Here is a 14,346-nt window from a genome sequence, read left to right as displayed (position 1 = left end):
TTTTTTTTTTTTTTTTTTTTTTTTTTTTTTTTTTTTTTTTTGTGATGGGAAGAAGTGGTCTTTTGGAAGTCCTTTGCAAATTGAAAGGAATTTACAAGTTTAAAAAGGCTTGAAAATCCCTGCTCTGGATAATAGATTTGGCTAAACCTTGATGGTCCCACCCTGCTTGTGAAATAAAATAAAATCCAGGAGAACTAACCTGTGCTGTGCTCAGGGTCCGGGGGGTATTCAGGGAGAGGACTGATTTCTGTAGGAAAACAATGGCATCCTCGCAATTTGTGGTGAAAGGCTCCAGCTTCTATTGTGGTGGGAGCAGCAGGAGAGGACAGACACAGTGTTAGCGTCCACAGAAGCACTGGGGGCAGCACCCTCCCTGCCCCTTGCGGGACTTCCAAGCCCGCCACAGTGTGGCTCTCCACAGCCCGTGAGTGCAGCGTGGTGGGCACAACACATGGGGTAGGGCCACCTGTTTCAGGTGTGAGTGAAAACATTTGCATGAGGAGAAGTCCAGGATACTGGCAGGTGCTGTGGCTGTGACCTTACCCTACGGAAGCAGATCCAGGCACTGTGGCTGTAGGGAAAGGAGCCATCAAGGTCTGCGGTCAGCTGTGAGCTGTCAACCAGCTTGTGCAAGGCCTTCAGGGAGCCCACTACCTCACACTGCCAAGGAGAAGCAGTCACTGGTTATAGCCACAGATGCATTCATCAGAAGGACCACTGTGATAGCTCACTCTGGGGAAGACTACCACCGACAGGATTGAGAGGCAGGTTTAGGGTCCAGTGACCCTGCTTTGCTGGTGGCATTAATGGGCTGAATGTAGTTGGGTCCAGGAATGAAGGTATGGAGAGATGAAAGAAAAAGGTAGCAAAGAGAAATGACAGAAAGATTCCAAATAAGAACCCCCCCCCCAAAAAAAGGGAAAACTTGAAAATTAAGAGAAGGCAAGATGATGGGGGGGGAAGGGAAGGAGAAGAATGAATGAAGCGACTCTGAGATGGCAGAGCTGGTCCTTCCCAGACAACCTGAGATGCTGTAGAGTGGCAAACAAGGTCCGACTCACTGAGGAGGGCTGCTGAAAGATGGATGAAGGGAGTGGCAGGGGGTGAGCTCTCCATTTGCATGGCTTTGGCCTGAAGGCAGGATGCCAACATGGGAGACTGGATTGACTGAGGCTCTGACAGAAACAGGCATCTTTCTGGCCTGAAGAACCAGAAAACAGAGCTGGGATGGAATGCAGACATTAAATCCTACAAGGGAGAAAGGGAGCTCCAGTTATGTGTAAACTGTGCCCAGGACTCCCACTGACCATGAACCATGTATGCATAAGAAGACTCTGGGTAGCTAAAGGCAAAAAGAACTGAACTAGACCTACACAGGGGACAGTTTTCAGTTAGAGTCCAACCAAGTTACATGCATTTCAAAACAGTCTGCCATGGACGTCTATGACAGAATCCACAGTCAGCAAGTTCAACATTATTCAACAGAATGTTCACATGTCCAGAATACAATCCAAAATTGCCAGACATGTGAGGAATCAGGAACATGTGATGCATTCTCAAGGGACATGACAGTCAACAGAGGTCAACCCAGAAAAGAGCTGGATGTTGGAATTATTAGACAAGGACCTTAAAGTAGTGGTCATAACTATGCTCGATGATGTAAAGGAAAAATGCTTGCAATTATTGAGAGAATAGGAAATCTTAGCAGAGACAGAGAAAATATGTTTAAACCCACTGGATGTTTATAGCTGAAAAATATAATATCTGAACTAAACAATGTCACTAGAAGGGCTTCATAGCTTAATGGAAATGAATAGAGTATGGAGTCAGTAACCTTGAAGATAGAGTGTTAGAAACAATCTTATCTGAAGAAGAGGGAGAAAATAAGTGGGAAAAAAAGTGCTTCTCAAAGACCTCTGGGGCAAGATCACTTGGGGAGGAGTTAAGATGGCAAAGGAATGGGATGACCTTATGCTTACCTCATCCCTCGAACACAGCTAGATAATTATCAAATCATTTTGAAAACCCAGGATATCAACCTAAGGACTGAGAGAACAAACCACACAACTAGTGGGACAGACCATACTCTATTTATGTAAAATGCAGAAATAAGGAAGGAAAGAATCCTGAGAGCAGCAAGAGAAAAGAAGTCCCTAAATCACAAGGGAAGACAAATCATGTTAGCAGCAGGTCTATCCAAAGAAACCTGGCAGGCCAGGAAAAAAGTGGCATGATGTATTTCACACGCTGAATGGGAAAAATATGCAGCCAAAAGTACTTTATCCAGTAGGGCTGTCATTCAGAATAGAAGGAGAGATAAAAAAATTTCCCAGGCAAACAAAAACTAAAGGAGTTCATGACCACTAAACCAGTCCTGCAAGAAATATTAAAGGGGACTCTGAGTGGGAGGGACCAAAGGCAACAAAGACAAGAGAAGAAAGAGAAAATCTCTAGATCCAACAACTTTACAAGTAATACAATAGTTCTAAATTCATACTTACCAATAATCAATCAATAATACACTCTGAATGTAAATGGACTAAATGCTCCAACCGAAAAATGTAGGGTGTCAGAATGGATTAAAAAAAAAACAACCCACAAACAAGACCTATCTATATGTTGTCTAGAAGAGACTCATTTTAGGCCTAAAGACATCTCCAGATTGAAAGTGAGGGGGTGGAGAATCATCTAGCACGCTAATGGACATCAAAAAAAAAGCCAGGGTAGCCAGACTTAAATTGGACAAACTAGATTTTGAACTAGAGACTATAACACGAGATGAAGAAGGGTGCTGTATCTTAATAAAGGGGACAATGCAACCAGAAGATCAGAAGACCCAACACTGTATATATTTATACCCCCAACTTGGAAGCAGCTAAACATATACAATAATTAAAAACAAACATAAAGGAACTCATTGATAATGACCCAATAATAGTAGGGGGACTTTAGCAGCCCACTGGTAGCAACGGACAGCTCATCTAAGCAGAAATCAACAAGGAACAACAAATGGCTTGAATGACACATGGGAGCAGATGGGCTTAAGAGATATATTTAGAACATTTCATCCTAAAGCAGCAGAATGCACATACTTTTTGAGTACACATGGGATATTCTCCAGAAAAGATCACATACTGGGTCACAAATCAGTCCTCAACAAGTACCAAAAGATCGATATCACACTATGTGTATTTTCTGACCACAACATTATGAAACATGAAGTCAATCATGAGAAAAAGTCTGGAAAGACCACAGATACATGGAGGTTAAAGAACATTCTACTAAGCAATGAATGGGTAAACTAGGAAATCAAAGAAGAAATTAAAAAATACATAGAAACAAATGAAAATGAAGTCATTATGGTCCAAAACCTTTGGGATGCAGCAAAAGTGGTTCTAAGAGGGAAGCATATAGCTATGCAGGCCTCCTCAAGAAGCAAAAAATATCTCAAATATATGACCTAAGCTTACACCTGAAAAAGCTAGAAAAGGAACAACAAACGAAGCCTAAAGCCAGCGGAGAATGGCAATGATACAGACACAGGCAAAAATAAATGATACAGAAACAAACCAAACAGTGAAACAGATCAAGGAAACCACGAGCTGGTTCTTTGGAAAAAAATCAATAAAATTGATAAATCCCTAGTCAGACTCATAAAAAGAGAGAGAAAAAGGAACCCAAAAAATAAAAGCACAAACGAGAGAGGAAAAATAACAACAAACCACACAAAACCACAATTATAAGAGAATATTATGAAAAACTATATGGCAACAAATTAACAACCTAGAAGAAATGGATAAATTCTTAAAAACCTACCAAACCTACCAAAACTGAAACAGGAAGAAATAGAAAATTTGAACAGACCCATAACCAGCAAAGAAATTGAACCAGTAACAAAAATCTCCCAACAAACAAAAGTCCAGGTCCAGATGGCTACACAGGTGAATTCTACAGGGATTTAAAGAAGAGTTAATACCTATTCTTTCCAAATTATTTCAAAAATTAAAAAAGGGCAGAAAACTTCCAAATCCCATTCCGAGAGGCCAGTATTACCCTGATACCAAAACCAGATATAGACCCCACTAAAAAAGAGAACTACAGGCCAATATCCCTGATGAACATGGATGCAATAATTCTTAAAAAAGTACTAGCAAACTGAACCCAACAACACATTAAAAAATCATTCACCACGATCAAGTGGGATTTATTCAATATAAAGAATGGTTCATTATTTGCAAATCAATCAGTGTGAGATAGCACATCAATAAGAGAAAGGATAAGAACTATGTGATCGATAGAAGCAGAAAAAGCATCTGACAAAGTACAACATCCATTCATGATAAATTTTTCCACAAAGTAGGTTTAGAGAGAACACACCTCAATATAATAAAGGCCATATATGAGAAACCCACAGTTAACATCATCCTCAATGGGGAAGAACTGAGAGCTTTTCCTCTACAGTGAGGAAGAAGACAGGGATGTCCTGTCTCGCCACTGTAATTCAACATCATCTGGAAGTCCTAGCCACAGCAGTCAGACAACAGAAAGTGATGAAAGGCATCCAAATCAGCAAGGAAGGAGTCAAACTCTCACTATTTGCAGATGACATGATACTCTATACAGAAAACCCAAAAGACTCCATCAAAAAACTGCTAGAACTGATAGACAAGTTCAGTAAAGTCACAGGATACAAAATCAATGTACTGAAATCTTGTATTTCTATACATAAATAATGAAGTAGCAGAAGGAGAAATTAAGGAATCAATCCCATTCACAATTGCATCGAAAGTAATAGGACACTTAAGGATAAACTTAACCAAGGAGGTAAAAGACCTGTACTCTGAAAACTGTAAAACATGGATGAAAGAAATTAAAGATGACACAAAGAAATGGAAAGACATTCTATGCTCATGGATTGGAAAAACAAATATCATTAAAATGTCCCTGCTACCCAAAGCGAACTACATATTTAATACAATCTCTATCCAGACAGCACCAGCATTCTTCACGGAACTAGAACAAAGAATCATAAAATCGTACAGAACTGGGAGAAGTCAACATGGCGGAAGAGTAGCAGGCTGAGACGACATCAGGTCACAGGAGATCAGCTAGATAGTTTATCAAACCATTGTGAACACCTACAAATCCAACAGGAGATTGAAGAGAAGAAGAACAGCAATTCTAGAAACAGAAAGTCGACCACTTTTGGGAAGGCAGGATGGGCGGAGAAGTGAATCCAAAGCCACAGGAAGATAGACCGCGTGGGGAGGGGTTGGCTCCCAGCAAGCAGTGGAGCAATGGATCACAAAATCAGAACCTTTAAAAGTCTGCTCCACTGAGGGACATCGCTCCAGAGGCTAGCCAGAGTGAAGCCCACACGGGGACAGCATGGTCTCTGGTCCCATGGGGTCACAGAAGGATCAGGGGTGTTTGAGTGTGGCATGGCTCACAGGTATCAGAGCAGGGAAGCCGGCTACAGAGACAGAGCTGAGGAGTGAGCTCTCAGCTCGGGGTTACCTTAAACTGTAATCTGAGGCACAGTCGGGCCAATGCTCTTTGAGCAGGAACCCTGCAAGTGGCAGATCCAGGGAGACCCCGTTGGAAGAGCGGTAGGGATCTGCTGGGCTTTGAGATTCCAGGCGGGGCTGTGAGCCAGAGACAGAGACACTTGGTCACAGGCCAGATGAGCTCAGCACGAATCTGGAGGCCAGGGAGACAGGAGGGATTGACAGCTTTTCTCCGAGGGCGCAATGAGGAGTGGGGCCCTGAGCTCTCGGCTCCTCCAGGCCAGAGCTTGGGAGGCCACCATCTTCATTCCCGTCCTCCAGAACTCTATGGAAAGCGCTCAGGGAACAAAAGCTCCCGAAAGCGAACCCGAGCAGATTACTTAGCCCAGCCCCTGGTAAGGAGGTGCAATTCTGCCTCAGGCAAAGACACCTGAGAATCACTACAACAGGCCCCTCCCCCAGAAGATTAACAAGAAATCCAGCCAAGACCAAGTTCAACAGGAGAACAGCGGAATTCCAGAGGAGGAGAAAGCAAAGCATGGAATTCATGGCTTTCTCCCCATGATTCTTTAGTCTTGCAAAGTTAATTTGTTTTAATTTTATTTTTTTCTTATTCTAATTTTTTAAACTTTTACTCTTTCCTCTTTTAATGCTTTTTAACTAGTTTATCTTAACAATACCTTTCATTAAAAAAATCTTTTAGAACTTTCATTATTAGAGTCATATTTTACCCTTCATTGTATCTAACTATTTTTTGTATACACATAGGGTTTTTTCTTCTAAAAAATTTTGGGATACAACTTCTAATAGATCAAAATATACCCTAAATCTATCACAGGGCTTTGTTCTAGTCTCCAGCCTGAGCAAATTGTCTCCACTTTCTTTTTCTTTCTTTTCCCAACCAAATTATCAACTCCTTTTTAAGAATTTTTTAAAAATTTTCATCTTTACAGCCATATTCCATCCCTTCATTGTGTTTACCCTTATTTGTGTACACACACACACACATATATATATATATACACATGTATAAAGGTTTTTCTTTCTTTAAAATTTTGGGAGGTAGTTTATTTTAAGAGACCAAAATACTCCCAAAATTAAGTGGGTGGCTCTGTTCTATTCACCAGTCTAATATATATATTTTCTTTATTTTTCTTGAATTTTTTTGGAACTTCTTTTTACCCCCTTTCTTTACCCCACAATTTGGGGTCTCTTCTGATTTTGTTAATACACATTTTTTTCTGGGGTCTTTGCCACCTGTTTAGTATTTTATTCTCTCCTTCATATATTCCTATCTGGATAAAATGACAAGGTGGAAAAACTCACCACAAAAAAAAAGAATAAGAAGCAGTACTGAAGGCTAGGGACCTAATCAATACGGACATTGGTAATATGTCAGATCTAGAGTTCAGAATGACAATTCACAAGGTGCTAGCCGGGCTTGAAAAAGGCATGGAAGATATTAGAGAAATGCTGTCTGGAGAAATAAAAGCCCTTTCTGGAGAAATAAAAGAACTAAAATCTAACGAAGCTGAAATCAAAAAAGCTTATTAATGAGGTGCAATAAAAAAATGGAGGCTCTTATTGCTAGGATAAATGAGACAGAAGAGAGAATTAGTGATATAGAAAACCAAATGATGCAGAATAAAGAAGCTGAGCAGAAGAGAGACAAACAACTATTGGACCATGAGGGGAGAATTTGAGAGGTAAGTGATACCATAAGACAAAACAGCATTAGAATAATTGGGATTCCAGAAGAAGAAGAGAGAGGGGAGCAGAAAGTATATTGGGGTGGATTATTATAGAGAATTTCCCTAATATGGCAAAAGGAACAAGCATCAAAATCCAGGAGGCAGAGAGAACCCCTCAAAATCAATAATAGGTCCACACCCCATCATCTAATAGTAAAACTTGCAAGTCTTAGTGACAAAGAGAAAACCCTGAAAGCAGCCCGGACAAGAAGTCTGTAACATACAATGGTGAAAATATTAGATTGGCAGCAGACTTATCCACAGAGACCTAGCAGGTCACAAAGAACTGGCATGATATATTCAGAGTACTAACTGAGAAAAACATGCAGCCAAGAATACTATATCCAGCTAGGCTATCATTGAAAATAGAAGGAGAGATAAAAAGCTTCCAGGACAAACAAAAACTAAAAGAATTTGTAAACACCAAACCAGCTCTACATGAAATATTGAAAGGGGTCCTCTAAGCAAAGAGAGAGTCTAAAAATAGTAGACCAGAAACGAACAGAGACACCATACAGTAACAGTCACCTTACAGGCAATACAATGGCACTGAATTCATATCTCTCAATAGTTACCCCGAATGTAAATGGGCTAAATGCCTCAATCAAAAGACACAGGTTATCAGATAAAAAAACAAAACCCATCAATATGCTGTCTACAGGAAACTAATTTTAGACCCAAAGACACCTCCAGATTTAGAGTGAGGGGGTGGAAAACGATTTACCTTGCTAATGGACAGCAAAAGAAAGCTGGAGTGGCAATCCTTACGTCAGATACATTAGATTTTCAAAGACTATAATAAGAGATGAGGAAGGACACTATATCATACTCAAGGGGTCTGTCCAACAAGAAGATCTAACTATTTTAAATATCTATGCCCCTAACATGGGAGCAGCCAACTATATAAACCAATTAATAACACAATCAAAGAAACACATCGACAATAATAAAATAATAGTAGGGGACTTTAACACTCCCTTCACTGAAATGGATAGATCATCCAAGCAAAAGATCAACAAGGAAATAAAGGCCTTAAATGATACACTGGACCAGATGGACATCACAGATCTATTCAGAACATTCCATCCCAAAGCAACAGAATACACATTCTTCTCTAGTGCCCATGGAACATCCTCCAGAATAGATCATATCCTGGGTCACAAATCAGGTCCCAACCAGTACCAAAAGACTGGGATCATTCCCTGCATATTTTCAGACCACAATGCTCTGAAGAGCATTCACAAGAGGAATTTTGGAAATAACCCAAATACATGGAGGCTAAAAAGCATCCTTCTAAAGAATGAATGGGTCAACCAGGAAACTGAAGAAGAATTGAAAAAATTCATGGAGACAAATGATAATGAAAACACAATGGTTTAAAACCTGTGGGACACCACAAAGGCGGTCCTGAGAGGAAAGTATATAGCAATACAAGCCTTCCTCTAGAAACAAGAAAGGTCTTAAATACACAACCTAACCCTACACCTAAAGGAGCTGGAGAAAGAACAACAAAGAAAGCCTAAACCCAGCAGGAGAAGAGAGATAATAAAGATCAGAGCAGAAATCAATGAAATAGAAACAAACAAACAAAAATAGAACAAATCAATGAAACTAGGAGCTGGTTCCTTGAGAGAATTAATAAGGTTGATAAACCCCTGGCCGGACTTATCCAAAAGAAAAGAGAAAGGACCCAAATAAACAAATCATGAATGAAAGAGGAGAGATCACAACCAACACCAAAGAAATACAAACAATTATAAGGACATATTTTGAGCAACTATACACCAGCAAATTTGACAATCTGGAAGAAATGGATGCATTCCTAGAGACGTGTAAACACCACAACTGAATCAGGAAGAAATAGAAAACCATTAAGGAGATTGAAACAGTCATCAAAAATCTGCCAACAAACAAGAGCCCAGGAGCAGACGCCTTCACAGGGGAATTCTACCAAACATTTAAAGAAGAATTAATTCCTATTCTCCTGAAACTGTTCCAAAAAATAGAAATGGAAGGAAAACTTCCAAACTCATTTGATGAGGCCAGCATTATCTTGATCCCAAAACCAAACAAAGATCCCATCAAAAAAGACAATTACAGACCAATACCCTTGATGAACACAGATGCGAAAATTCTCACCAAAATACTAGCCAATAGGATCCAACAGTACTTTAAAAGGATTATTCACCACGACCAAGTGGGATTTATTCCAGGGCTGCAAGTTTGGTTCAACAACCGCAAATCAATCAATGTGACACAAAACATTAATAAAAGAAAGAACAAGAAGCATATGATACTCTCAAAAGATGCTGAAAAACCATTTGACAAAGTACAGCACCCTTTCTTTTTTTTTTTTTTATAAAATCTTTTTTTTTTTAGATTTTATTTATTTATTTGCCAGAGAGAGATCACAAGTAGGCAGAGAGGCAGGCAGAGATAGAGGAAGGGAAGCAGGCTCCCCGCTGAGCAGAAAGCCTGATGTGGGACTCGATCCCAGGACCCTGAGATCATGACCTGAGCTGAAGGCAGCGGCTTAACCCACTGAACCACCCAGGCGCCCCTACAGCACCCTTTCTTGATCAAAACTCTTCAAAGTGTAGGGATAGAGGTACATACATACCTCAATATCGTCAAAGCCATCTATGAAAAACCCACCATGAATATCATTCTCAATGGAGAAAAACTGAGAGCTTCCCCCTAAGGTCAGGAACACGGCAGGGATGTCCGTTATCACCACTGCTAGTCAACATAGTACTAGAAGTCCTAGCCTCAGCAATCAGACAACAAATAGAAATTAAAGGCATCCAAATCATCAAAGAAGAAGTCAAACTATTCCTCTTTGCAGATGATATGATACTTTATGTGGAAAACCCAAAAGACTCCACTCCAAATCTGCTAGAACTTGTATAGGAATTCAGTAAAGTGTCAGGATATAAAATCAATGCACAGAAATCAGTTGCATTTCTATCCACCAAAAACAAGACAGAAGAAAGAGAAATTAAGGAGTCAATCCTACTTATAATTGCACCCAAAACCATAAGATAACCTAGGAATAAACCTAACCAAAGAGGCAAAGAATCTGTACTCAGAAAACTATAAAGTACTCAAGAAAGAAATTGAGGAAGACACAAAGAAATGGAAAAACATTCCATGCTCATGGATTGGAAGAACAAATATTGTGAAAATGTCTATGCTACCTAAAGCAATCTACACGTTTAATGCAATACCTATCAAAATCCCATCCATTTTTTTCAAAGAAATGGAATAAATAATCCTAAAATTTACATGGAACCAGAAAAGACCTCGAATAGCCAGAGGAATGTTGAAAAAGAAAGCCAAAGTTGGTGGCATCACAATTCCAGACTTCAAGCTCTATTGCAAAGCTGTCATCATCAAGACGGTATGGTACTGGCACACAGACACATAGATCAATGGAACAGAATAGAAAGCCCAGAAATAGACCCTCAACTCTATGGTCAACTAATCTTTGACAAAGCAGGAAAGAATGTCCAATGGAAAAAAGACAGTCACTTCAACAAATGGTGTTGGGAAAATTGGACAGCCACATGCAGAAAAATGAAACTGGACCATTTCCTTACACCACATATGAAAATAGACTCAAAATGGTTGAAGGACCTCTGGAGACCAATGTGAGAAAGGAATCCTTGAGGAGAACACAGGCAGCAACCTCTTTGACCTCAGCCTCGGCAACGTCTTCCTAGAAACATCGCCAAAGGCAAGGGAAGCAAGGGCAAAAGTGAACTACTGGGACTTCATCAAGATCAAAAGGTTTTGCACAGCAAAGGAAACAGTTAACAAAACCAAAAGACAACTGACAGAATGGGAGATGATACTTGCAAACAACATATCAGATAAAGGGCTAGTATCCAAAATCTATAAAGAGCTTAGCAAACTCAACACCCAAAGAACAAATAATCCAATCCAGAAATGGGCAGAGGACATGAACAGACATTTCTGCAAAGAAGACATCCAGATGGCCAACAGATACATGAAAAAGTGCTCCACGTCACTCAGCATCAGGGAAATACAAATCAAAACCACAATGAGATCCCACCTCACACCAGTCAGAATGGCTAAAATTAACAAGTCAGGAAATGACAGATGCTGGCGAGGATGCAGAGAAAGGGGAACCTCCTACACTGTTGGTGGGAATGCAAGCTGGTGCAGCCACTGTGGAAAACAGCATGGAGGTTCCTCAAAAAGTTGAAAATAGAGCTACCCTACGACCCAGCAATCGTACTACTGGGTATTTACCCTAAAGATACAAATGTAGTGATCTGAAGGGGCATGTGCACCCGAATGTTTATAGCAGCAATGTCTACAATAGCCAAACTATGGAAAGAACCTAGATGTCCATCAACAGACGAATGGATAAAGAAGATGTGGTATATATATACACTTAAATACTATGCAGCCATCAAAAGAAAAATGAAATCTTGCCATTTGCGATGACATGGATGGAACTAGAGTGTATTATGCTGAGTGAAATAAGTCCATCAGAGAAAGACAATTATTATATGAGGAATATGATATGAGGAAGTTGAGAGGCAATGTGGGGGGCTTGGGGGGTAGGAAAGGAATAAATGAAACAAGATGGGATCGGGAGGGAGACAAACCATAAGAGACTTTTAATCTCACAAAACAAACTGAGGGTTGCTGGGGGGAGGGGGGTAGGGAGAGGGTGGTGGGGTGACGGACATTGGGGAAGGTATGTGCTATGGTGAGTGCTGTGAAGTGTGTAAGCCTGACGGTTCACAGACCTGTACCCCTGGGGCTAATAATACATTATAGGTTAATAAAAAAATAAAAAATTAGAAAAAAATTAAAAAAAATCGTATGGAACCACAGAAGACCCCTAATAGCCAAAGCAACTTCGAAAAAGAAAAACGAAGCTGGAAGTGTCATAATTCTGGACTTCAAGTTATATCACAAAGCTGTAGTAATCAAAACAGTATGGTACTGGTACAAAAATGGAAACATGGGCTAAATGGAACAGAATAGAAAACCCAGAAATGGACCCACAACTATAAGGTCAACTAATCTTCTTCAGAGCAGGAAAGAATGTTAATGGAAAAAAGACGGTCTCTTCAACAAACAGTGTTGGGAAAACTGGACAGCCACATGCAGAAGAATGAACTGGACTGCTTTCTTTCACCACACACAAACCTAGCCTCAAAAACAAAGACCTAAATGTGAGACCTGAAACCATAAAAATCCTAGAAGAGAGCACGGGGGATAATTTCTCTGACATCGGCCATCACAACCTGTTTCTAGATCTGTCTCCTGAGGCAAGGGAAACAAAACCTAATATAAATTATCAAGTCTTCACCAAAATAAAACCTTCTGCACAGGGAAGGAAACAACCAACAAAACTAAAAGGCAGCTATGGAGTAGAAGATATTTGCAAATAACATCTTTGATTAAAGGGTTTGTATCCAAAATATGTAAAGAACTTCTAAAACTCAACATCCTCCCTCCAAGAAAAATCCAATTGAAAAGTGGGCAGAAGTGACAGACAGACATTTTTTCAAAGAAGACATCCCAGCGGCCAAGAGATGCTCAACATCAGTTCCGACCCGCCGGTCCCATCGCACCTGACAGAGCGGCCGACACCACCAGAGACGACGCGTGCTGGTGAGCATGTGGAGAAAGGGCAGCCCTCTTGGACCATGGGTGGGAGTGCAGCCACTCTGGAGAACTCTGCGGAGGTTCCTCAGATGGTTAAAAGTACAACTGCCCTCCCACCCAGCAGCTGCACTACTGGGTATTTACCCAACGGGACACGAAAACCCCAATTCAAAGGGATACATACACCTTGGATGCTTGTAGTGGTGTTATCAACAGCAAACTGTGGAAAGAGCCCAGGTGTCCATCAACAGAGGAACGCAAAAAGAAGGTGTGCTGCTTGCATGCAGTGGAATCCTATGTAGCCGTCAGAAAGAGAATTTAGTGATTCATCACTTATGTACAACACCCAAAAACCATGAGACCTTGCCATGAGATCTGGCCGCCTGCCATCTGCAATCATGTGGATGGAGCACATTAAATCCGAGAAAGACAAATACCACATGATTTCACTCATTTCTGGAATTTAAGATGAACATAGGGCAAGTGGGAGAAACAGAGAGAGGGACCCAAACCATAAGAGACTCTTAGCAACAGAGAACACACTGAGGGTCGCTGGTGGAAGGTGGGTGGACGGTGGGCTGGATGGGGAATGGTTAGGGCACTTGGGATGAGCACTGGGAAAAACTAAAAATAGATAAAATTAGATTGTGGGAAGAGTTGCATAATTCCATGCATATATTAAAAATCATTGACAACGGTTTGATAAATGATTTGTATGGGACATGAACTATGTCTCAGTAAAGTTGCTTTTGAAAAGAAAGAAAGAGAAAGAAAACATCTAGACTATCACTTCTTGAAATTCCAAAAAGTAAAAGTGCAATAAAGAGTGAAGAACAAAAAAAGACCTATGGGGCAACATCAGTGTGTGTAATCAAAATCCTACAACAAGGGGAGAGAATGAGGCAGAATAAAAAATTTCAAGAAATAATAAATGAAAACTTCCTGAATTTGGTGATAGACATAAATTTAAACATTCAAGTTCAGCCCAACCTAAGAGGATAAAGATAAAGAAAACCATGCCTAGTCACATTCCTTTCAATTTGGTGAAAAGAAAGAGAAAATCTTGGAAGTAACCAAAGAAAAATGACACATTTTCTACAGATGAACAATTATGTGAATTACAACAAAATTTTCATCAGAAACTGTGGAGACCAGAAGACAACAGAAGACACCTTTAAAGGGCTGGGAAGACAAACGAAGGCCTTCTGTAAGCCAGAATTCTGGATCCAGCAAAAAAACCTTTAAGAATGAAGGCAAAATCGTTTTTAGATAAAAGAGAAAGAAGCAAGAAGAGGAGAGAAAACAAATGAGGTGGAGAAGAAAAATCAGATTTTTACAAGTTTTCTGTTATCACACTCTTTAGGGCCCTGCAGAAACTGAAGGGACCAGTGATGGGTTTTCAGGCTCTTACTTATACGGATGCAGCCCGAATTCACATA

At 40.3% G+C, this 14,346-nt stretch overlaps 1 protein-coding gene across 1 annotated transcript in view; it reads right to left on the bottom strand.

Annotated features, from left to right (window-relative positions):
* Window positions 1–14,346, bottom strand: part of PLEKHG4B (pleckstrin homology and RhoGEF domain containing G4B) — an 80,536-nt gene that overhangs the window by 18,199 nt on the left and 47,991 nt on the right. Inside the window, 2 exon segments of the mRNA XM_032861809.1 lie at window positions 200–298; window positions 544–660. Of these exon segments, the coding sequence (XP_032717700.1) occupies window positions 200–298; window positions 544–660 (216 nt within the window).

The sequence above is a fragment of the Lontra canadensis genome, unplaced genomic scaffold (assembly GCF_010015895.1).
Source record: "Lontra canadensis isolate GAN:19392208 unplaced genomic scaffold, GSC_riverotter_1.0 scaffold22, whole genome shotgun sequence".
NCBI classification, from domain to species: domain Eukaryota; kingdom Metazoa; phylum Chordata; class Mammalia; order Carnivora; family Mustelidae; genus Lontra; species Lontra canadensis.
Note: the sequence above shows the minus strand (reverse complement) of the source record. Positions and strands in the feature narration are given on the sequence as shown.